At 44.7% G+C, this 24,340-nt stretch overlaps 1 protein-coding gene and 6 non-coding genes across 7 annotated transcripts; 3 read left to right on the top strand and 4 right to left on the bottom strand.

Moving 5' to 3' along the window:
* Window positions 1-1,785: 1,785 nt before the first annotated feature.
* On the top strand, window positions 1,786-1,857 carry trnag-ucc (transfer RNA glycine (anticodon UCC)). Its single transcript has one exon. It is a non-coding gene; the product is annotated as a tRNA-Gly (tRNA).
* Window positions 1,858-5,533: 3,676 nt separating this feature from the next.
* Window positions 5,534-5,605, top strand: trnad-guc (transfer RNA aspartic acid (anticodon GUC)). The gene has a single exon. It is a non-coding gene; the product is annotated as a tRNA-Asp (tRNA).
* Window positions 5,606-6,348: 743 nt separating this feature from the next.
* On the bottom strand, window positions 6,349-10,111 carry LOC134883827 (E3 SUMO-protein ligase ZBED1-like). The gene is made up of 3 exons (XM_063912268.1): window positions 9,944-10,111; window positions 8,521-9,206; window positions 6,349-8,375 (listed from the first exon to the last, which is right to left on the bottom strand). The coding sequence occupies exons 1-3, from the start codon at window positions 10,109-10,111 to the stop codon at window positions 7,271-7,273; spliced, it is 1,959 nt and encodes a 652-aa protein (XP_063768338.1). The 3' UTR covers window positions 6,349-7,270.
* A 795-nt stretch (window positions 10,112-10,906) lies between these two features.
* trnav-aac (transfer RNA valine (anticodon AAC)) lies at window positions 10,907-10,979 on the top strand. The gene has a single exon. It is a non-coding gene; the product is annotated as a tRNA-Val (tRNA).
* A 5,637-nt stretch (window positions 10,980-16,616) lies between these two features.
* Window positions 16,617-16,698, bottom strand: trnas-aga (transfer RNA serine (anticodon AGA)). The gene has a single exon. It is a non-coding gene; the product is annotated as a tRNA-Ser (tRNA).
* Window positions 16,699-17,283: 585 nt separating this feature from the next.
* Window positions 17,284-17,365, bottom strand: trnas-aga (transfer RNA serine (anticodon AGA)). Its single transcript has one exon. It is a non-coding gene; the product is annotated as a tRNA-Ser (tRNA).
* A 6,600-nt stretch (window positions 17,366-23,965) lies between these two features.
* Window positions 23,966-24,046, bottom strand: trnas-aga (transfer RNA serine (anticodon AGA)). The gene has a single exon. It is a non-coding gene; the product is annotated as a tRNA-Ser (tRNA).
* Window positions 24,047-24,340: the final 294 nt, after the last annotated feature.

Below are 24,340 nucleotides of genomic sequence, written 5' to 3'. Positions count from 1 at the left end.
CGAATGAGTCAACATAGTCGGAGACCTCATCAAGGCATGTATATTTATATTTTATTAAAGTTATTATGGAGATATTCAACCTGCATAACCACGGAGCGCCGTCAGAGCTAATCGTTCACAAGCGCAGCTGTGAAGTGCTGCTGTTGTTTGTTTGAAAGGATATGTAACCGCTGTCATTTAACTCTCTCCAGCCAGAAAAGGCACAACAGCAAAGTAAGTAAACGTCCGATCACCAAAGCGCATCAGGAGGACAGATACAGGAGAACATTCCTGGGGTTAAATTCTCAGTTTAGTTTAGGAAGGTTTCTAACGGAATGACATGCCCCGGAAGTGCCTAAGTGGCAACCATGATACTGGGACAGGCCAGTGAAGGACACATTTTCATGAATCATGAATAAGATACTGAAATACACAAGCCCAAAATTCCACCGATGATCAAAACTGGAAATAAATTTGATCCAAATAACTACAGAGGCATCTGCGTAAACAGTAATCTGGGGAAGGTTCTTTGTAGCATTTTAAATTCCAGACTCGTGAACTTCCTTACCAAACACAATGTCTTGTGTAAAAGTCTGATTGGATTTACCAAAACACCACACTTCAGATCATATTTACACCATACACAACTTAATTATCAATGACATTAACCAAAACAATGACAAAGTCTACATTTCTAAACGATACCTTGGAATCGAACATATACATACATATACATAAACCCTAAGGTACTGTTCAAAAGGCATGACTTGTATTTTCATTGAGAGTGGCTGAAAAAGCACATGATGGAAACGTTTTTCGGTAGACACTAAAGGTTCAAAAATAGGGTATTCAATAATAATTATAAGTGAAATTACAAGAGCCACTAATTTGACAAAAGCTAGTTACATAGACAGACAGTTAACGATATCTAGCTAGCTAGCGTCAGCTAGCCTGTTTGTTGTATCGTTAGCCACCAAAAGCTAGCTTGTTAGATAAATTGATAACTTAGCTAGCTAGCTAACTGACGGGTTAATTGAATTTGGTCACTATGTTAACTTTTTATTTGTATATGTTTCAACACTGTAGCTGTTGCTACCTTTCTGGGTTTAACAGTTAATATAAAAACAATGTTGTTACCGCACATGCAAGCAAGCAAGCTACAGTTTTCCCCTTTCCCTAAATGTTGCACTTAATGTGTGGAAGATATTATTATTTGTAGTGCCACAATTTCTTTGCTAAGGGAGAGAAAGTATAGTTGACTTACCTGCCAGGCCTTCTCCTGACATGGGGAGATAGCCACTCCTATGCACCCCGCTTGTTAGTGTTGGTCAAGCGGCCAGTCCAGTCTTAGGTGTAGTCAGTGCTGGCGCTATAGGGGGGCATTCAAGCGCCGTGCCACCCCTAGCGGTTATTGATGCCCCTCCTACCAGCTGTGAAGCATGTTCTCGACCTGTCACAATCGACTATAATTGACGCTGAGTTCGAAGTTGCTAAAGAGTTTTTAATGTCACAAAAGCAAGCAATGGAGGGTGAATGGACCACACAGCACATCATCTCAACGTACCACAACCATCTGATTGCCATGCCGAGTGTGCTGACTGCTTTCAAACATGCATTAACATTTGGCGCATCCACAGCAATGTGTGAGAATTCATTTTCCACAAATGTTTTTTCGGAACACAGACGCACAATGCTACAAGAGAGAAAGGTCAGGTTGGTGCAGCTCCTTCTTTTTCCTCCCTCCTCTTCTACTGGAATTCCTGACACACAGATGTGTTTTTGAAGTAGGGTCCAGCTGTTTTGCATGCGATGGTGGTATAGTGGTGAGCATAGCTGCCTTCCAAGCAGTTGACCCGGGTTCGATTCCCGGCCATCGCAGCTGTTTTGTTCAAAGGCAGCAGATATTGAAGCCTATGTAACTTTTGTTGCTGGTTAGATGTCTGCATGGCAGGTCATTAAAATCTGCCCTCATAAATCATCATCAATCACTGTTTATCATTTGTTGAAAAATGATTAACGTGTTCACACTGTGTATCAACTCATATGTTAGGATGCTGTTCATTAAACTTTCTCAGCAATCAACCCTTTCATCCCTCAACAGCGGGTTTGTAAACTAACAAACCTGGGCCTCAGCCTTTTCTCTGCAAAAATCCGCTGCAATTCCTCACTGTCTCATCAGCATCAACGACGAGACCCAGTACAGGAAGGGAGTGAACCTGCTGGCCACATGGTGCAAAGATAACAATCCCGCCACAAACCCTGAGACAGGACCCTTCAGAGGAGGCAATGAGAATTATAAAAAATCTTTCCCTTCAGGACAAGTCTGCCCCTCAGAAACATGAGCATGTGAGGACAAATGCTCTCACTGAGGTCCTTCAGAGGGAAGGGGATGTACCCGACCGACTCGAGGTGATCAGGGAGTACGTGCTACAGTTTTGATAAGGGGAAAACTGTACAGGTGGCTCCTGACGCCGGCTAAACCCTCTACCTGATGGAAAAGGTGGAAGAGGAGGAGAGAGGTGGGACCTTCAACCCCCAAGGGCCCAGCAAGGACAGCCTGCTGTCGTTTCTAGTGGCATCAGAGGGGGAACATACTGTTGACTTTGGAGCCAGGGCCAAAGACACCTGGAAGAGGATCTGGGATAGCAGGGCTGAAGGTTATGCTGCCTTCATTTTAGGAGTAAAGTACAATGATACTGTCCAGCGGCGAATAACAGCCATGGCCGAAAATGTGAAAGATGATCAGCTGATCACACGTTTACGCCAAAGCCAGTTTTTCACACTGCAACTGGACGAGTCAACTGATATCGTGAATGAGGCAAATCTGCTGTGTTTTGTAAGGTACATTTATGATGGCAGTGTGCAGGATGAATTTCTGTTTTGTCGTTCCCTGCCGACCAACACCACAGGGGAAGCCGTTTTTGACTCAGTCAACGATTTCATCCTGCAGAATAATATCGACTGGACACGGTGTGTTGGTATTTGCACAGATGGTGCAACTGCAATGACTGGGAAACACAAGGGTTTGGCAGCGCGCGTACGCGCAGTTGCACCTTGCGCCACAGCAACACACTGTTGCATTCACAGAGAACAGCTGGCTGTGAAAAAAATGCCACCATGCCTCAAATCAGTACTGGACGAGTCTGTGAAAATTGTTAATACAATAAAAACCAAAGCACTGAACACAGGTCTTTTTAAAGCTCTGTGTGATGAAATGGGAAGTGAACACACAAAACTGCTTTTCCATACTGAAGTTCGCTGGCTGTCGTGTGGGAAAGTTCTCACCTGTCTATTTGAACTGCGCGATGAGGTGATGTTATTCTTGCATCATACTGATGAACTGTATGACAGACTGCATGATTTCCAGTGGCTCTCAAAATTGGCATACCTGGCCGATGTCTTTAGCGCACTCAATGCTTTGAACTTAGCGCTGCAGGGAAAAGCCGTCACCGCCTTCAATGTGCAGGACAAAATTAAAGCCGCACGCCTCAAGATGGAATTGTGGTGTGTCCGTCTGGATCGCCAGGAGTTTGACTGTTTTCCGACGCTTGTGGATTTTCTCCTCGCTGCAGATGAAGAGCTGGACGGCGGCACAGTTGCAGCCTTCAAGGAACATCTGCAAGGCCTTCACTTTCAGCTGGGAAGATATTTCCCAGAACTAGATGCAGGCTATGAGTGGATCAGGAATCCATTTGGGGACAAAACGCACATCGAACACGTCAGTTCCAAGCTCCCATCAAGACAGGTTGACAGCCTTGTGGTCATCGCATCTGATGGGACACTGAGGACGACTTTCAGAGAGAAAAGCTTGACGGACTTTTGGGTCCACGTCCAGCCTGAGCACGCAGAGCTGGCTGACGCTGCTCTGAAACTGTTGATGCCGTTTCCAACCACCTACACCTGTGAAGTTGGTTTTTCTACACTTGTTGGTCTGAAAACAAAGCAGCGTAACAGGATCAATGTGGACTGTGATATGAGACTAAAACTCTCCAGTTTGGATCCAGACATTATTTCACTGATGTCTCAGCACAAGCAGCACCATTCCTCCCATTAGGTAGCAACAGAGACACGCAGTGTATGACTGAGTAAACAATGCTATTTGTAAATGTAACAGTGTCAATAATTACCTTGTGTTTATTGTTGAATTCTTGTTAAACTTGGGCCTGCAACCATAGTTTTACTGTATTTTATTTTTGAAAATACACAGCAGAAGTTTGTGTCGTACTAAATGCGGTGCATTTTGCGTATGTCTCTGTTCGCTCGGACATAAACTCAGTAATAAATGTAGTCTATGTTTCATATGATGTGTAAAATCTATCAGCATTTACCGTTTAAATCGCATGTGAACGAAATGCTTGTAGAATCCGTAGTTGTATTTGTATTGTTGATTTAATGTGTGAACGAGCGATATAGAGAAGGTCACATAAAGCTGTTATTATTAGGCTGTAATTTGTAATATACTGTTGGAGTAGTAAGCAGGCCTATTGTATTTATTCTAGTTTATATTTAGTTATATTTAGTGTATATTTCTCCTTCCTTCTTTGTATTGAACTGTTGCACCTCAATTTCCCTCGGGATTAATAAAGCTTCTTGAATCTTGTTTTGGGATATTGGAGGAGTTAGGTGGTCCGTGAGTATTTTTGTATTGGTTAAGTGGTCCTTGGTCTGAAAAAGTTTGAGAAACACTGCCATAGAGGGCGAACGGCAATAGTTAAGAGAGTTAAGCTCTACCATTCCCAGAAACCCTTATTTTGCTTTTTCGTTGTTAAACAGTGTGACAAGATCAAATATCAGACATTTTAAAAACAAGGTATGGATATACAGTAACACATAATAAATAATGTCAGTAAGCATAGGTTTAAGCAGAGATATAACATCAATAAATGCATATTAAGGAATTATGAGGTAGCACAAATACCCTGTTTCGAACCAGTCACCTCTCATAGTATGGAGGACGAAATATAAAATAAGTATAAATAAATAATGCATTAGTGTGGAAATAAAGGCAAGAATAAAAAAATTCAAGAAGAAATAAATGCATAAATAAATAAATGAATGTATAAATAACTAAATAAAAGTTCAGAATAAAACAACCACATTGTTATATTTAATGCAATGTTATATGTAGTTGATGGAACATGCACTTGCTCATTGACTCACGTATAGTGGATAAAAAGCCAGCAAACAGCTCTGACTGGCAAAAGCGGGCTACAGCTCCACTAGCGGCCACATATATATAAAAACTGTAGTGGTTTAGCACTATCGTAGAGAATGAATGGAAAACCTCAAAATGGTTTCATATTTTTAGGTCTCTGTAAAGTTGTGTAATTTTTTGTATATATTTTTTACTATCTTGGGTGTAACATTAAGCTGTCTGTGGCTCATTTTTTGCTGCAACAAATGAAAATTTCCCTTCTGTGGGACGAATAAAGGGATTCTGATTCTGATCCTGAGGTTTGAGGGAGTGTTAAAGAACTTCTCAACAGTTCCATATGCAAATTGACCTCTATACAGTCGATAAAAACAGTACTACACCAGCTAGATTCTCATCCCTTCCTCGTTAGTATAGTGGTCAGTATCCCCGCCTGTCACGCGGGAGACCGGGGTTCAATTCCCCGACGGGGAGGAACAACATTTATTTAATTTTTGAATAATATTACATTTTGTGAAATCTCTCTGTTCATATTGTCCCTTAACTTTATTTTTGCACGAGAAAAAAAAAAAGCACAATTTAAACACTACTCAACATAAGTACCACGGACGAGTTGGCATCAGCACCTCACATCAATGCCACAAGCATGCAATGAGTGAGCCTCCGGAGCAGGACGACGCTACAGGAAAGGTTTTTCCTAAGGAAAAATAATCTTTTTAATTTAGGGTATGTGCACATGCCGACTTTTTGCTTGCTCAAATCAACTGTTGTCCATGCGGCAGTGCCCAAAGTAAAAAAACGGTTTCCAATTTTTTTCTGCGCAGACAGAACACACACATCTCCCTAAAGAAAGAGGGAGCATGATTTCACATCAGTAAATAACTGTTAGATACGATGATAAAATTGCTTGTTTGAACCAGTGTTAATTTTGACAGTAAATTCTGATTTAGTCTTAGTCTTAGTCTTTTGAATAACAGACCGTTTAGTTTTAGTCATATTTTAGTCATCTGAAATCTTTTAGTCTTAGTCTAGTTTTAGTCGACTAAATATCATCAGTTTTAGTCTTAGTCTAGTCTTAAGTCTTTTAGTCTTAGTCTAGTTTTAGCAGACCACCTAATAGCAGATAAGTCGACTAAATCTACCGTGGACTTCGTTGAATAAATGTTTCACCAGAATTGGAATGGTATTAAGGTTTGAATATGCAATACAGACAGAGATTTAACAGAACAAAACATGTATTTTATTTTACTTTTAATGTCAAAAACACTGACCATGGCTTTTTCACAAAAGATAATCTCAAATAAAGTTAGCATAAGGCCTGCTCTCCCTGAAAAATATACATGCTCCCTGAAAAAGATATGCATTCTCCTTGAATGATATGTATTGCATATGACATCTATTTCAATAATATTGTCTTTCATCTTGAAAGAATAAATCACCTAACTCAAAAAAAATAAACAAATAAATAAAGTGCAATTCTCAAAAATAATAATACAACTATTGGTTGTAATGCCATTGCACAAGGTAGATACAGAAAATGCACTACTGATAACGTTCACGTACTGTACCTCAAGATAACTTAAATTACTGTTAGGCTACAATGCCTTACAAAATCAACAAGAATTCTCAAAAGTAGAATAAAAGATGTATTGGCTGTAATACTCCTTAATGTTCAAGTAAATGAAAAAAAAAAACACCCTGCTGTGCTGTCTCAGCATTTAAAATACAGGTAAATATCACATTAAACTAAAAAGCACACAACTCTGTAACTAAGCATCATCTTCTTAGTCATCAACTATTACTCTGTGCATTGTGAGCAAAATCACTTAGATTTGAAAAGGAAAAACAAAACATATGTAGCCTAAAAGAAAATATGCATTGGTTGAAATGTCATTGCACACAAAACAAAATATTCTTCTGTTAATAATTCGAAGTAGTATCAATGAGCTAGTATCAAGGAGCTCAACTCAAGACAAGTGAATTACATGCTCAGCTGTAATGCCATTATTGCATGGAACAAGAAAAATCTCTCTGCTCTCATATTAAACAAAAAACAAAACAAATACCAGACCGGAAACTCTAAGTTGTGCATATACTGCTACAGCTGTAATGCTGTAAATAGCAGTGAATACAACAGTTCTATTTGTTTCTGTTCATTTTAAGGAAAGCACTTCGCTCCAAGCTGACCCTTCCTCTGTTGCGCCGTCCTCTTGTGAGGTCACCTGTGATGCTGAATACTCTCTCTGCAAAAGCTTGAGAAGCTGGCATAGCCAACAAGTCCAAAGCAAAAGGTTTTAAACTGTGATAAAAACTGTCACTCTTTTCCAGCCAGAAGTCTGTTCCTGTGTCCTCAGTGATGGGATGTGAAAGTTCTTCCTTGTACTTAATGATCTGCTGCCTGACGCTGGTTGTGGAGGTTTTCTGTTTAGGTCTTGTGGTGCGGCATTTTGAGAGGAACCTAAACACCGGCTGCTTTGAAGATGGCGCTGGTTCTGGTTCCTCAATGACTTCTTCTGCATCATCGTCAGACTGGTGGTCCTCCTGTCTTGTGTGTGGGAGGAAAGTGCATTTGACCACATAGTCTTCTGCCTGTTTCAGCAGTTCCTGGATATTTCCATCAGCTACATCAACATTAACAAGGATTTCACAGACAGTTGGGTTGACAAAGCAGGCAGCTGCTGCAAGTGGTGAGAACTTTTCATCGGTTGGATCCAAGAGGCAAGCAAAACGCAGGTTCAGATTTGATCTCATTTTCTCTGCAAGAGTGGCGAGGTCTCTGTACCGGCTGTTCTCTGCAAAGTCAGCTAGGTGGCTCAGCAGATCAAAGAGGGCAGGAACCACTAGGGACATAGATGTGGTGTCACTCTGGAGGGTTTTAGTGTGTTCTGCAAAAGGAAGCAGTAGGTCACGCAATGATGAAAGCTTTTGCCACTCACTAGTAAGCAAACTGTCCCATCCCATGTCATTTGTGATTTGACAGACAGTATCTTTGACTGTGAGGAGTCGTGTGACCATGTTGAATGTGCTTGACCAGCGTGTGGGGCAGTCATTTACAACAATGACACCACACTGGTCTAGTAGCCTCTGTGTTGCAACTGAGGACTTGCGAAAGAGCTTCACCACAGACCTTGCTTTATCGAGGACTCTTTTGACAGTTGTTTCTTTCTGCAACATGTGGACCACAAGTTGTATGGTATGCACCACGCACGGCGTCCGGGCCATTTCCATGTCGACATGATGGTACCTAATAACAAGAAAAGACAACCAAATAAGTCTAAACCTAATAAAGTGTCTGGTGTGGGTCTGTATATACGTAGTGTGTGGCAGGGGGGACATCATTCATGTGATAATTGACTATAATGTAAAATAATAAACTAAACATGGCTCACCGCTGGTCATCAATTTCAGAGTCACTTTCCATCGCGGTTTCGGACCCAGGGGAGTCAGCCTCAGAGCTGGTTTCTTCTGCTGTGGTGTTTTTAAAGGCTGCCACCATGTTACTTCCATTGTCCGTTATTACCGTCAGGATCTTCTCCTTCGGTATGGCCCACTCTTGTATACATTCGTCCACACATGCCTTAATAGACAGTGCAGTGTGTGGGTGAGCTACTTGTTCAAGGGCCAACAATATGTGTGCAGGTTTGATTTGTTCAACACAAAAGTAGCATGCGCTAATAGCAAGGAATGAGGCGGTCAGTCCTTTTTTTGTCCACAAGTCAAGGCCAATGGATACTCTCCGGGCAGCAGCCAGTCTCTGTTTGAATTTTTGTCTTTCATGTTCATATTGTGTTTCAATCAAATTGCTAATTTTAGTTTTCTTTGGAATTGCTAGTCTCCTATCTACTATCTCCATCATTTGCACAAAGTCCTCGTCTTCAATTGTTGTGAGTGGTAAACCTGTGCGTCCAATCCATCTGGCTATGGCCTGCTCCTTGGTCTGTTGCTCCTTTGATTCCATTTTGTACTTTGAAGAACTTTGGAAAGCTGTAGAGATAGTCTGCTGCTGGGTTGAACTTGCACTAGCAGCACTAGCTTTATTTCCCCTTGGCCCATGGTCATCAGACGTCTTCTGTATCTGTGAGGGAGAATAAAGGGAGAATCAAGTTGTGAATCAAGTAATCAAGTCTAGTTTCCACGGAGATTGTGTTAAACTAGCGGGCTCGTAAACGATGCCGTTAGTAACCAACATCCCACTGAACAGTAACGCTTAATGACCTTATAGTTCACCTTTTACCTTAATAATATTCGCTGAAATTATCCAGGTAGCAATTAAAGCATGTTATAGACTTGAAATGAACAATATTAGCTGGCTAGTTAGAGATAATCCTGACTGTCATCAGTGCCTCAAAACGAACCTTTTATGTTAACGTTTTGCCTAGCGAACGGAAGGAACCGAAGCATATTAGCTTCTAGGCTCACAAGACATCCACATGAATTCTGTTTTTCCCCCCCCTCTATTTTATTCCATCACAGTAAAGGTTAATGATCTTATCGTTCATCTTACCTTAAAAACATTCACTGAAATTATCCAAGTAGCAATTAAAGCATGTTATAGACATGGACTGAACAATACTATCTTATAGCTGGCTAGTTAGAGATAATCCTGACTGCCATCAGTGCCCCAAAACAAACTTTTTATGTTTTGCCTAGCGAACCGAAGCTCATGATAGCTTCTAGGCTAACAACCATAGACTGTAAAAAATAGCTAACAACACATCCACGTGAATTCTGGTGGTTTAATTTAGCTTCTATTTTATTCCAAGTTTAGCGCAAACACAGTGGTTTATGTGATAAAATAACGTGTATGCTTACCTTCGCATGTATCTCTGGATGCACCGACTGCAAATGTCGTTTCAAATTTGTCGTGTTTTTTCCAGTTATTTTGGCTCCACACGGCTGGCAGGTGGTCTTGTTTTCATTAGTATGATAAGTAAAGTGTGACCAGATATCAATTCTTCTTTTTCTTCCCAGTTCTGACATTTCTTTAGGCTAATTCTTTAAGTCATTTGCCGCCCTTTGAAATGACGGCTGCAAAAAGGCTGCTTCTACGAGACTCGCTCTGATTGGACTTTTTCTTCTTCTTCTTTATGGCGGTTGGCAACTAACTTTTGATTGGATTTCTTCCCAACTTGTCACACAAAAAAAGTAATTCTGATGGGATCTCTTCTCCATTCGTCCCTCCCTAATATGTTCGTCTTATTTTTATTCGTTGACTAACGTGTGCGTTATATTAGTCACAGTCTTCGTCATCATATCTGACTTTTTATTTAGTTTTTATTTAGTTTCCGTCCGTGAAAAAGGTTCGTTGACGAATATTTTTCGTCATAGTCTTCGTCAACGAAATTAACACTGGTTTGAACATATCGAACTGTCCGTATTTCATGAATATGAACTGTTAATCGTCTCTCGTACATGTTCATATTGTTTTGTAATACAATAGCGATTGCATTCAAACAAATTGTAAAGCGGTTCTGATGCGCTTTGGTGATCGGACGTTTACTTACTTTTCTGTTGTGCCTTTTCTGGCTGGAGAGAGTTAAATGACAGCGGTTACATATCCCTTCAAACAAGCAACAGCAGCACTTCACAGCTGCGCTTGTGAACGATCAGAAACTGTAAGGCTTATCTCCCTTAACATTCATCGTTCATTCTCTAAGGTAGCTCTTATCTCTACGGATGTGATATATTTTTGGCCACAAGCGGGATTTAGGGGGTTTATAATCTGGTCGGGTGTGCATATATATCTAACATAACCACTGGGGAAGCTGTCAGCAAGTTTCCGTAGTGTAGTGGTTATCACGTTCGCCTAACACGCGAAAGGTCCCCGGTTCGAGACCGGGCGGAAACAGTTTTTTCATTTGATGTCCAACTCAATTTCTTACTTAATCCCATAAAATAACAATGGACACAGGGGAGGATCCACGGGGGGGGGGGCTGTGACTGAGCTGTCTCCAGCCTATGAAGGTGAAGTCCGAAAAGACAGAGTTTCATACACAATATTAAAAACGGAGTGTTTGTATTCCTTTTAACAGACGGTCGCCTTTTCCTTTCCCCGTGGGGTCAAAATGATCACAAGAATGGTGAGCAAAAATCCCAGAACCACCCGGGGGGACCTAGTGAATGACCTGCAGAGAGCTGGGACCAAAGTAACAGAGGCTACCATCAGTAACACACTACGCCGCCAGGGACTTAAATCCTGCAGTTCCAGACGTGTCCCCCTGCTTAAGCCAGTACATGTCCAGGCCCGTCTGAAGTTTGCTAGAGGGCATTTGGATGATCCAGAAGAGGATTGGGAGAATGTCATATGGTCAGATGAAACCAAAATAAAACTTTTTGGTAAAAACTCAACTCGTCGTGTTTGGAGGAGAAAGAATGCAGAGTTGCATCCAAAGAACACCATACCTACTGTGAAGCATGGGGGTGGAAACATCATGCTTTGGGGCTGTTTTTCTGCAAAGGGACCAGGACGACTGATCCGTGTAAAGGAAAGAATGAATGGGGCCATGTATCGTGAGATTTTGAGTGAAAACCTCCTTCCATCAGCAAGGGCACTGAAGATGAAGCGTGGCTGGGTCTTTCAGCATGACAATGATCCCAAACACACCGCCAGGGCAACGAAGGAGTGGCTTCGTAAGAAGCATTTCAAGGTCCTGGAGTGGCCTAGCCAGTCTCCAGATCTCGAACCCATAGAAAATCTTTGGAGGGAGTTGAAAGTCCGTGTTGCCTAGCGACAGCCCCAAAACATCACTGCTTTAGAGGAGATCTGCATGGAGGAATGGGCCAAAATACCAGCAACAGTGTGTGGAAACCTTGTGAAGACTTACAGAAAACGTTTGACCTCTGTCATTGCCAAAAAAGGGTATATAACAAAGTATTGAGATGAACTTTTGTTATTGACCAAATACTTATTTTCCACAATAATTTGAAATAAATTCTTTAAAAATCAGACAATGTGATTTTCTGGATTTTATTTTCTCATTTTGCCCACGACTATCGTCCTTCACAGGGTTTCGCGAAGGCTGGTGGTCTTGATTCCAGTTGAGGACCAACAGAAGTAGGATAAGTCCTTGCTAAGGGTTACCCAAAAGACTTTGTTGTTAAGTTAGTAGGTAACCCTGGGAGGCAACTGAGTGATTAGAGGACAAACCTACACTCAGTAGGAGGAAAGGTGGTGGTGCCTACCTCCTTAGTTAGCTTTGTGTTCATGTTGGACCTATGAGGAACACCTAACCTTTACGTTTGAGATAACTACAGAGAGACTCAAATGACTGTTAATTGTGGCCTCTTTGGATCTTTGATCAATCGGCCAAGTGGGAGGTGTCAAGACTTTTATTATTTTATCGTTATTTTAGCTCTGAATAATTTATTTAAGGTTTTGTGCCTCTTCGGTTTATTTTGAAAAGTCTGTGTGGCTTCTGGTCTTATCGATGATGGCAGTTGTAACCAGAATTCAACAGAAGCACGTGGCCATTGGTAAGCTGTAGCTAGCTGGGAAATAGCCTGCTAATGATGTGTAGTTTATAGATATAATGTGTTGATGTTTGCCGCACTGTTAGGCAGTCTTGAGAGAGTGTTATTTAGCGCTCGTGGCTAGCTCCAGTTAGCATAATAGTCTGACACTATTAGCATTCCAGGCTAGCGCTGAGCGCTAGGTCTTGCTAGCATTAAGCATTTATTAATGTAAGCAATTTCATTAATATTATTTTATGTAACCTGTTGTATGTGGTTTGATCATTTCAGATTTATGACCTGTGGTCACCTGTTGTCATTTTATAGTAAAAAAAAACAAGACCAAGGATAAAAACACGAGTTATTGCTTCAGTGTGCTTCCTGTCAAAGCCTTTTCAGAGGGCCGAATTCTAAAAACCCGAATACAGGGAGATCCCGATGGATTTCTAGTCCATCGCCTTAACCACTCGGCCACGTCACCAGCTACTGCTATTTTTTGTGTACACGGAAAAATGCACACCCTGTCAATACAATAACAGCAACACACACTGACTTGTGTGATAGCCAACAAACTGCTTTGGGCCCCAAAATTAAAATTTCCCTGCTTTCATTTTTTTGTGTTGGAAAGCTGGGCCTTCCTCCCAAAAACACACCCCAAGTTCTCCCCTGGGGGTGTCGGGTACCCCCAAAGCCAAATTTACTTGGGCCGGGTCAAGTAGGCAAACGTTTCGCAAAAGACCTAATCTCACAAATTTTTTAAAGTGAAAACCCTTGAAATTTTTTACCCCCCCCCTTCCGTTCCCCCCAAAACTGAACCAAAGGCCAAGAACTCTTTTTTAGGCACTGGCGGAAAAGGGGTTAAAAAAAAGCCCCCCATTTGTTTGGGAAAATCCCTTTATTTAAAAGTTTTTAAAAACAATTAACTTAACGTCTACCACCCAAACACAACCCCTTTTCAATTTTTCCGTCAGTCCCCCGTCTTTTCCCTTTACGGAAAGTTAAGAATTTTTGGGCCCACGCCCCGCAAAAGGGAAAAAGGGGAGTTTTCTTCTCCGTCGACGGGAGGGTCTTTCCGTGGCTTTTTATATTTTACGACCATGGTTTTAGGCCCTTTTGGGCTTTTTTAAACAAATTTAAAAAACTTTTGACGGTTTAAACCCGGGAGGATTTGAACCTGCCGGGGGGGACCCCCAAAGGATTTTCTAGTCCATACCTTAAACCCAAAACCTTTGGCCACGTCAAACCCGAAAACTGCTATTTTTTGTGCACAAAGAAAAATGCCCCACCCTGTAAAAAACAAAAACGGGGCCCAAAACACACTGACCCTTTTGTGATCCCCCACCAACGCTTTGGGCCAAAATTAAATTTCCCTGCTTTCATGTTTTTGTGTTGATGCTGTCCCTCCCCCAAAGACACACAAAGTTTCCCGTGGGGGAAAGTTTGATAAACCCCAAAGCCCAAATTTACTTGCCGATCAATTCGGCATCGTTTTTCGCAAAATGACCTAATTTTCACAACGTCCCAAAAAGTAAAAAACGTTGAAATTTTTTAAACCTTTTTCCCGCTTTCCCTTCCACACAGTCCCCTCAATGGCCAAGAAAACTCTGTTTTGGCCCTGGCGATGTGGGAAAAAGCCCCACAGTTGGGAAACTAAACTTTCACAAATTAACAAAAAAGTTTTAAATTACCGCTAAACCAAAAAATCACAACCCTTCATTCTCCGCTCCCTTTTTTAAAAAAGTGGAAAAAATTTTGGGGCCCACGCACGAAAAAGGAATAATTGGGGGGTTTTTTTTCCGACGACGGAGAGGGCCCCTTTCCCTTGGGTTTCATATATACGACCATGAAACAGCCTTTTGGGGTTTTGGGGCAATTAAAACTTAAACGTTTTACGGCCCGGGTTTGAACCTGCGCGGGGAGTCCCCAATGGATTTTTTAGTCCATCGCCTTAAAACCCCCCTTCCCGGGGAAACCCACGTCCAACCAGGGGTTAAACCTGGGGGGGGGGAAAATTTTTTGGGGGGGGGTTGGGGGAAAAAAATGCACACCCTTTTAAAAAACAATAACAAACAACACACACTTTACTTTGTGAAAGCCACCAACTGCTTGGGCCAAAGTTTTAATTTCCAAAAATTGCAGTGTTTTGGGTTATGCTTTTCCTCCTCAAAAAACACCCAAAGTTCCCCCCGTGGGGGTTTCGGGAAACCCAAAAAAATTCACTTTCCATCAATCGGCATCGTTAAAGCCAAAAAAGACCAAAACCCTACAAAAGTCAAAAGTGAATTCGTTGATTTTTTTTAACCTTCCCGGCTCCGTTTCCCCCACAGGGGAACAATGGGCCAAAATATCTCGTTATGGCACGGCGATGGTAAAAAGCCTATTTTGAAAACTCGCCTTCATAATTTTAACTAGTTAACTTATGGTCTACCTACCCAAACACAACCCTTCATTCTCCGAATCCCCCGTCTCCTTTACTTTTAAATGAAGAATTTTTTGGGCCGGGCCAAAGCAAGGAAAAACGGGGAGTTTCCCCAAAGACGGAGAAAGGGGTTCCCCCGTGGCTTCTTTTATATACGACCAGAATTTACCTTTAAGGGTTTTGAGCAAATTTAAAAGCTTATCCCGTTTACGGGCAGGGTTTTAACCCGCGCGGGGAGACCCCAATGAATTTCCAGGGCCTTTGCCATAACCCCCTTTTCCCAAAGTCAACCAGATTTAAGGGTATTTTTTTGTGCTTTCCCAGAAATGCACACCCTGTCAATACAATAAAAGCCAAAACAAACCCCGACTTGTTTGATTTGCCACCCCAACTCTTTGGACCAAAAATTAAATTTCCCTGCTTGCATGTTTTTTTTGGTTTATGCTGTCCTCCTCAAAAAACCCCAAAAAAGTTCTCCGTGGGGGGCGGGTACCCAAAGCAAATTCACTTGCCGATCAGTAGGGGGAAACGATTTCCCCAAAAAAACCTAATTTTCACAACGTTTAAAAGTTAAAAAAAGTTGATTTTTTTCCTTCCCCGGGTCCGTTCCCCACAGGAACAAGGCCCAAAATAACTTGGTTTTGGGACTGGCGATTTGGGGAAAAACCTTTTTTGGGAACTTGCTTTCCCCAAAAGTTTTTAACCCCTAGTTTAAGTTACCTCTACCTACCAAAACACAACCCTTTCATTCTCCCCCCTCCTTTACGTATATGAAGAATTTTGGGGGGCCCACGCACAGCAGGGAAAGGGGATTTCCCCCCCGACTAAAGGGAAGGGGGCCTTTTCCGTGGCTTTCATATATTTACCAAGAATCAGCCTTTACCCCTTTTGAGCCAAAATTTAAAACTTAAAATTCCCCGTTTACGGGAGGGTTTTTAACCTGCGCGGGGAGACCCCAATTTGGGTTTCTATCCATCGCCTTAAAACCCCACGGGGCCCCCAAACCCTTTTTACGCTATTTTTTGTGCACACGAAAAATGGGACACCCTGTAAATACAATAATTTTCAAAAAACACACTGGGCTTTTTTGTGATCGCCACTTTTAACTGCTTGGGCCAAAGTTAATTTTCCCTTCTTGCATTTTTTTGTTTTAAAAAAGTCCCCTCAAAAAAAACACAAAGTTCTCCGTGGGGGTGTCGGGGTACCCAAATGCAAATTCCCCTTTCCGATCAGTAGCCCGCTTTACCAAAAAAGAAACCCAATCTCACAACGTTTAAAAAAGGGGAAAATTTTTTTGATTTTTTACCCCTTTCCCGGGTTTCCCTTTCCAAAACAGTCATCAAAAGGGCCAAGTATCTCTGTTATGGCACTGGCGATGTGTAAAAAGCCTACAGTTGGAAGCTAGCTTTCACTAATGTTAACAACTAGTTAAGTTATCGTCTACCTACCAATCACAACCCTTTTCAGGTCTCCGTCTCCTTGACGTATAGTGAAGAATTTTGGCCGACGCACGCAAGGATACGGGGAGTTTCTCCGACTACGGAGAGGGCTCTCCGTGGCTTTCATATATACGACCATGAATCAGCCTTTAGGCTTTTGAGCAATTAAAGCTTATGACGTTGACGGCAGGATTTGAACCTGCGCGGGGAGACCCCAATGGATTTCTAGTCCATCGCCTTAACCACTCGGCCACGTCAACCAGATACTGCTATTTTTTGTGCACACGAAAAATGCACACCCTGTCAATACAATAACAGCAACACACACTGACTTGTGTGATCGCCACTCAACTGCTTGGACCAAAGTTAATTCCATGCTTGCATGTGTTTGTGTTGATGCTGTCCTCCTCAAAGACACACAAAGTTCTCCGTGGGGATGTCGGATACCCAATGCAATTCACTTGCCGATCAGTAGGCATCGTTACGCAAAATGACCTAATCTCACAACGTCTAACGTGAATATCGTTGATTGTTTACCTTCCGGCTCCGTTCCACACAGTGAACAATGGCCAAGTATCTCTGTTATGGCACTGGCGATGTGTAAAAAGCCTACAGTTGGAAGCTCGCCTTCATAATGTTAACAACTAGTTAACTTATCGTCTACCTACCAATCACAACCCTTTCATTCTCCGTCAGTCTCCGTCTCCTTGACGTATAGTGAAGAATTTTGGCCGACGCACGCAAGGATACGGGGAGTTTCTCCGACGACGGAGAGGGCTCTCCGTGGCTTTCATATATACGACCATGAATCAGCCTTTAGGCTTTTGAGCAATTAAAGCTTATCACGTTGACGGCAGGATTTGAACCTGCGCGGGGAGACCCCAATGGATTTCTAGTCCATCGCCTTAACCACTCGGCCACGTCAACCAGATACTGCTATTTTTTGTGCACACGAAAAATGCACACCCTGTCAATACAATAACAGCAACACACACTGACTTGTGTGATCGCCACTCAACTGCTTGGACCAAAGTTAATTCCATGCTTGCATGTGTTTGTGTTGATGCTGTCCTCCTCAAAAACACACAAAGTTCTCCGTGGGGATGTCGGATACCCAATGCAATTCACTTGCCGATCAATAGGCATCGTTACGCAAAATGACCTAATCTCACAACGTCTAACGTGAAAATCGTTGATTGTTTACCTTCCGGCTCCGTTCCACACAGTGAACAATGGCCAAGTATCTCTGTTATGGCACTGGCGATGTGTAAAAAGCCTACAGTTGGAAGCTCGCCTTCATAATGTTAACAACTAGTTAACTTATCGTCTACCTACCAATCACAACCCTTTCATTCTCCGTCAGTCTCCGTCTCTGTAGCGGGGTTCTACTTCATACCTCCACAAACACAGGCATAGTCGGAGAAGTAGTGACGTTATTTTATTTTGCCGGTCTCCCAAAGTGAAAAACAACTATTTACAACAAAAAATGAAAATAGTGGAAAAAGACTGGAAACATAAATAGTTTACCCTGTAACACAAGTATTCACAACAAATGGAGTTCCTCATTAACTCTGACATATCATCACGCTTAAACCAACTCTCACTGGGCTTTACAGATGCTACCTGCTCTGTAGCTTCCCCAGACTGAACCCCGTCCCAGGCCAAACCAGCCCCTTTTAACTGTATAGCCCCTCCCACTGGGCTTAACTTTCTCATACCACCAATAGTTTCATCTCGCAAGCGCGCGAGAATTCACTACTTAACCGGGAGAAATGGTGCGCCCCGTCTTGCCAGCCACTCTTGCCGGAAGAGGAGACGGTGGTGCATATGCCTCCCACACTTGAAGAAATGTCCGTCTAAAATCAGGTTTGTGTAAATGTATGCTTAAATGCAACGAGAACGGCCAAGTGTGCACCCATGGTCGCGCTACTAACAGAGGAGAAAACAGTTATAATAGTGAGGTTTGTCAACCAAGCATGCAAGAACGGAAGGGAACAGGGAATGGGTGTGAATGTGAACGTGTATGTGTGTGTGTATGCGCTGCAGCATGTGACAGAGCCGGTCAGTGACAGAGCCGCTCCGTCACATTATCCCCCTCCTCCCCTAGGTTGGCAACCTGGAAAGGTAATCTGCCACAACATTGGACTTGCTCGATCGGTGTCGGATGGTGAACTTGAAAGGCTGTAGTGAGAGGTACCATCGGGTAAGGCGGCTGTTGTGGTCCTTCATGGAGTTGATCCAGGTGAGAGCTCTGTGGTCAGTTTCCAGATCAAACTCCCGCCCAAGCAAGTAGTACTGCAGGCTTTCCAGTGCCCACTTTATGGCCAGGCCCTCTTGTTCCACCGTAGAATACCTGGTCTCGCGTGGCTGCAGCTTGCGGCTTAGGTACAGGATTGGATGTTCCTCTCCAGGGTCCCCTTGGGCCAGGACTGCTCCAAGGCCGACTGTGGAGGCGTCCACCTGTACCAGAAATGGTTGGTTGAAGTCCGGACTCTTTAGGACAGGGGAAGAACACAGGTAGGCTTTTAAGGTGCAGAAGGCTGCTTCACAGTCGTCTGACCAGGTTACTGGGTTCCTCTGTTCCTTACAGGTCAGGGCTGTTAGTGGGGCTGCAATGGTTGCAAACTGGGGCACAAACCGTCTGTACCAGCCAGCCAATCCCAGGAAGGACCTTACCTCCTTCTTGGTGCGAGGTCGAGGGCAGTTTTGGATAGCTTCCACCTTATCCACTTGCGGCCGCACCTCTCCTCTTCCGAGTTGGTATCCCAGGTACCGTGTCTCCTGCCGTGCCCACTCACACTTGGAAGGGTTGAGTGTCAACCCAGCCTTCTGAATCCTTCCCAGGACCAGTGATAGGTGCTGGGTATGCTCCGCCCATGTGTTGCTGAAGATCACCACATCATCCAGATAAGCTGCGCTGCAGTTGTCACAACCCTGGAGGACTCTGTTCATCAGTCTCTGGAAGGTGGCTGGGGCTCCATGCAGTCCAAATGGCATCACTGTAAACTAGAAAAGTCCAGCTGGTGTTCTGAACGCTGTGTATGGCCGGCACGATTCCTCCAGCGGCACCTGCCAGTATCCCTTACACAGATCGAGGGTGGTGATGTACTTGGCAGCTCCGATCTTCTCCAGCAAATCATCAATTCTTGGCATGGGGTAGGCGTCAAACTCCGAGATGGCATTGAGCTTCCTGAAATCAATACATATCCGGAGAGACCCATCCTTTTTGAAGACAATGACCACTGGACTGCACCACTCTGAGTTGGAATGCTCAATCACCCCAAGCTTCAACATCTCCGCCACCTCTTTCTCCAGTTTTTCCACCAGCTGTTGTGGGACCCGGTAGGGACGTTGGCGGATTGGTCGTCCATCCTTCAGGCGAATGACATGCTCAACAATGGTGGTTTTCCCTGGACTGGCAGCAAAAAGTGATGGAACTTCCTGAAAGATCCGCAGGAGCCGCGTAGCTTGCTCCGGTGCAAGATGTGCCAGCACAGGAATGGCAGTTGTGGTTAGACTTTCCAACCCCGTCTCCACCTCCTCTTCTGCATCCACCTCCTTCACCAGCAGAACCTTTGCTGGGGCCTGGATTGGACGCTCCTTCCACTCTTTTAGTAAGTTCACATGGTAGGTCTGTTTTGTTTTCCTCTTCTCTGGGTGATGGACCTCGTAGGTGACCAAGCCCATCTTGCGGGTGATGACATACGGCCCCTGCCACTTTGCCAAGAGCTTGCTGGTGGAAGAAGGGAGAAGCAACAGGACTCTTTGGCCAGGCTGGAACTCACGGTGCCGAGCCTGTTGGTCATACCAGGTCTTCTGGGTTTTCTGGGCCTCACGCAGATTGACCTCTGCCTCCTCCTTGTATTTTGCCAGCCGCTCCCTCATCTCAAGAACAAACTGTACCACCCCCCTGTCACTTGGAGTGGTCGAAGGGGCCTCCCATCCCTTTCGGAGCAGGTCCAACGGTCCCTGTACCTCCCATCCATATAGCAGCTCGAATGGGGAGAACCCTGTTGAGGCCTGGGGAACCTCTCGGTAGGCGAAGAGCAGGAATGGTAGCCATCGGTCCCAGTCCTTGCCAGTGTCCTCCACAAACTTCTGGAGCATCCTCTTCAGCGTCTGATTGAATCTTTCAACAAGACCGTCAGTCTGTGGATGGTATGGCGTGGTCTTGATTGCTGAGATGCCCAGTTGTTTATGGAACAGCTGCATTAACCTGGAGGTGAAATTGGTCCCTTGGTCCGTCAGGATCTCGTCCGGAATCCCCACTCTGGAGAACAGCTGTACCAAAGCACGCAGAACAGCGGGTGCGGTGATGGTGCGCAGGGGAAAGGCTTCTGGGAAACGGGTGGCATAATCACACACCACCAAGATGTACTGGTGACCACCACTGCTTTTCACCAGAGGGCCCACAATGTCCATAGCGATCCTGCGGAATGGAACAGAAATGACAGGAAGTGGCTGCAGAAAAGCCCGGTCGGACTTGCGAGCAGTAGCGGTTTTCTGACATGTGGGGCATGTGCTGCAATATTTCTGAATGTCGGTGTACATGGAGGGCCAATAAAAACGTGAACTGATGCGAATATAGGTTTTGTGGCGGCCTAGGTGTCCGGCCCATGGGAGTGTGTGTGCTAGGTGCATGACAAGTGCTCTACAGCTAGCAGGGACTACAAGGCGTCTATGGTCATCCTCAACTGTATACAACACATCTTTATCAACAATCAACCTCTCCCTTGCCACACAGTTCCCGTTTGTCTGATTCCCCATTTTCACAAACAAAGGTTTCAACGTTTCATCCCCCCTTTGCAACACAGAAATATTTTCAGGTACTTCCCACATTTTATTGGACAGTAAACCCGCGCTCTCCGGTACCGTTGGTCTTAGCTGCTTCTCAAAGCGGCGTTGACGACGGGATTTTTTTGGCCCCTTAGTGCCACCCTCACACAGACTACTGTCAAGGTCTGGGAGTGGTTGGACACCAGCTTTCGCTTGGGCTCGAGTGGTCACAGGACAGTAAACATTCACATTGACCTTCCCCCCAGAGTCAGTTTCCGCTGGCAGTTCTTCTTTGTGCAGTAAGTCCAGAAGTACTGGTAAGTCCCATCCCAGGATAGCATCTACTGGCAAGTTCTTTACCACACCAACAGTCAACAGGTAAGGCTGCTCATCAATGGTCACCGTTAAGTCCGCTTTGGGATAAGGATGCTTATCCCCATGAACACACAAAATGTCCGCCTGTCTGCTGTAATCCACTCTGCCTACTGGCACTAGACTGTGTTTAACCAGCGACATGAAGCTACCAGTGTCCAACATAGCAGTAACCTGCTGACCATTAACAATGACAGTCTTATAGCGCTGAACTCTTGCTTCCATTTCCCCCGTGGGCCCAACCTCTGCCCGCGGTGCATAGCAAGCGCCTGTGACCTTTGCTCCGCGGACTGGACACACAGCAGCTTTGTGGCCCGGCTGCTGGCAATAATAACAAACCAAGTCCTTACCGGCTGCTCGTTGGTTTGGGGCAGTACTGGTGTTACCTGGAAACTCCTGGCCATACTCTCTCCTTGTTGGCCTGGGCTGGGGCGGCTGGAGTGTTGGTCGGGGTGCTGCACTGGTGGAGCGTATAGCTGGTCCTCCTCTGCGAGCATTGAGGTACTGTAGAGCCAGCTTGGCAGCTGCCAGGCCCTCTGCTGGCTCATGCTCCTTCACCCAGGTCCTCACCTCATAGGGAAGTAGCCGGAGTAACTGCTCCAAGATGATGGCCTCACCAATCTCCTCCTTGGTGTGTTGCCCTGGCCGAATCCAGCGCCGGTAGAGGCCCTTCAGGCGATGGTAGGTCTCGGTGGGTTCTCGCCTTGTGGTAACGTAGCAGACCGGAACTGCTGCCGGTATGTCCTCTGGGGAAATGTCAAATTTGATCAGCAGCGCTGCTTTTAGGTCCGTATATGAGTGGGCTCTATCCTCGTCCATCGCGGTGTAGGCCTCCAATGCCTTCCCCGCCAGCAGGGGAACTAGCCGGCATGCCCACTCACTCTCTGGCCATTTCCATGTTTTGGCAATGCGCTCAAATCGCAACAAATAGTTTTCAATGTCCTCACCCATCTGGTATGGCGGAATTTTTGGCTCAGCATAGTGCCTCCACTCTGGTCTTGGCTGCTCCGGTCTGCCGCTAGCGTCGGGAAACGGGAAAGAAGGTGCCGGTGATGGGGTATACTGCTGCATACGCCTGGGTGCCGGTGTTGGTAGTAAAGTCTTGGGCTACTTGCCGTCACTGTGCTTGAGGTCTCAGCAGTGACTGGCAAGTGGGGAGTATGCGACACTTGGACCACATTTTGAGGTGGCTGGGTGGCAGGTTGGGGCAGGTGGTCAGTCAACGGGAGAGAAGCCCTCAGACCTCGGAGCTCTGTCAACAGACCCTCCTCCCTTCTTTCCTGACCTGCCAAAAAGTCTCTCATCAATGTCAGTAGCTCTCCACCTGGACCACCTGTCGCTGCTGCCGTAGGAGCTGCTGGAGGCACCCAGAACCCGTCCTCCTCCTCTTTGTCCTCTGATGATAGAGCTGTTTCCCAAGCCAGGTCTGCATTGGCGGTTGCTATTCCTTCATACCGCGGTCGCTGCTGGGAACGCAATCCTGTGCGCCGCTTTGGGAGGCGGTTTGTCTTTCCCCGACTAGCCATCCCACTTCTGACACCATATGTAGCGGGGTTCTACTTCATACCTCCACAAACACAGGCATAGTCGGAGAAGTAGTGACGTTATTTTATTTTGCCGGTCTCCCAAAGTGAAAAACAACTATTTACAACAAAAAATGAAAATAGTGGAAAAAGACTGGAAACATAAATAGTTTACCCTGTAACACAAGTATTCACAACAAATGGAGTTCCTCATTAACTCTGACATATCATCACGCTTAAACCAACTCTCACTGGGCTTTACAGGTGCTACCTGCTCTGTAGCTTCCCCAGACTGAACCCCGTCCCAGGCAAAACCAGCCCCTTTTAACTGTATAGCCCCTCCCACTGGGCTTAACTTTCTCATACCACCAATAGTTTCATCTCGCAAGCGCGCGAGAATTCACTACTTAACCGGGAGAAATGGTGCGCCCCGTCTTGCCAGCCACTCTTGCCGGAAGAGGAGACGGTGGTGCATATGCCTCCCACACTTGAAGAAATGTCCGTCTAAAATCAGGTTTGTGTAAATGTATGCTTAAATGCAACGAGAACGGCCAAGTGTGCACCCATGGTCGCGCTACTAACAGAGGAGAAAACAGTTATAATAGTGAGGTTTGTCAACCAAGCATGCAAGAACGGAAGGGAACAGGGAATGGGTGTGAATGTGAACGTGTATGTATGCGCTGCAGCATGTGACAGAGCCGCTCCGTCACAGTCTCCTTGACGTATAGTGAAGAATTTTGGCCGACGCACGCAAGGATACGGGGAGTTTCTCCGTCGACGGAGAGGGCTCTCCGTGGCTTTCATATATACGACCATGAATCAGCCTTTAGGCTTTTGAGCAATTTAAAGCTTATGACGTTGACGGCAGGATTTGAACTGCGCGGGGAGTCCCCAATGGATTTCTAGTCCATCGCCTTAACCACTCGGCCACGTCAACCAGATACTGCTATTTTTTGTGCTTACGAAAAATGCACACCCTGTAAATACAATAACAGCAACACACACTGACTTGTGTGATAGCCACTCAACTGCTTGGACCAAAGTTAATTCCATGCTTGCATGTGTTTGTGTTGATGCTGTCCTCCTCAAAAACACACAAAGTTCTCCGTGGGGGTGTCGGATACCCAATGCAATTCACTTGCCAATCAATCGGCATCGTTACGCAAAATGACCTAATCTCACAACGTCTAAGTGAATTTTGTTGATTGTTTACCTTTGGCTCCGTTCCACA

This window comes from Eleginops maclovinus, chromosome 21 (assembly GCF_036324505.1).
Source record: "Eleginops maclovinus isolate JMC-PN-2008 ecotype Puerto Natales chromosome 21, JC_Emac_rtc_rv5, whole genome shotgun sequence".
NCBI classification, from domain to species: Eukaryota; Metazoa; Chordata; class Actinopteri; order Perciformes; family Eleginopidae; genus Eleginops; species Eleginops maclovinus.
Note: the sequence above shows the minus strand (reverse complement) of the source record. Positions and strands in the feature narration are given on the sequence as shown.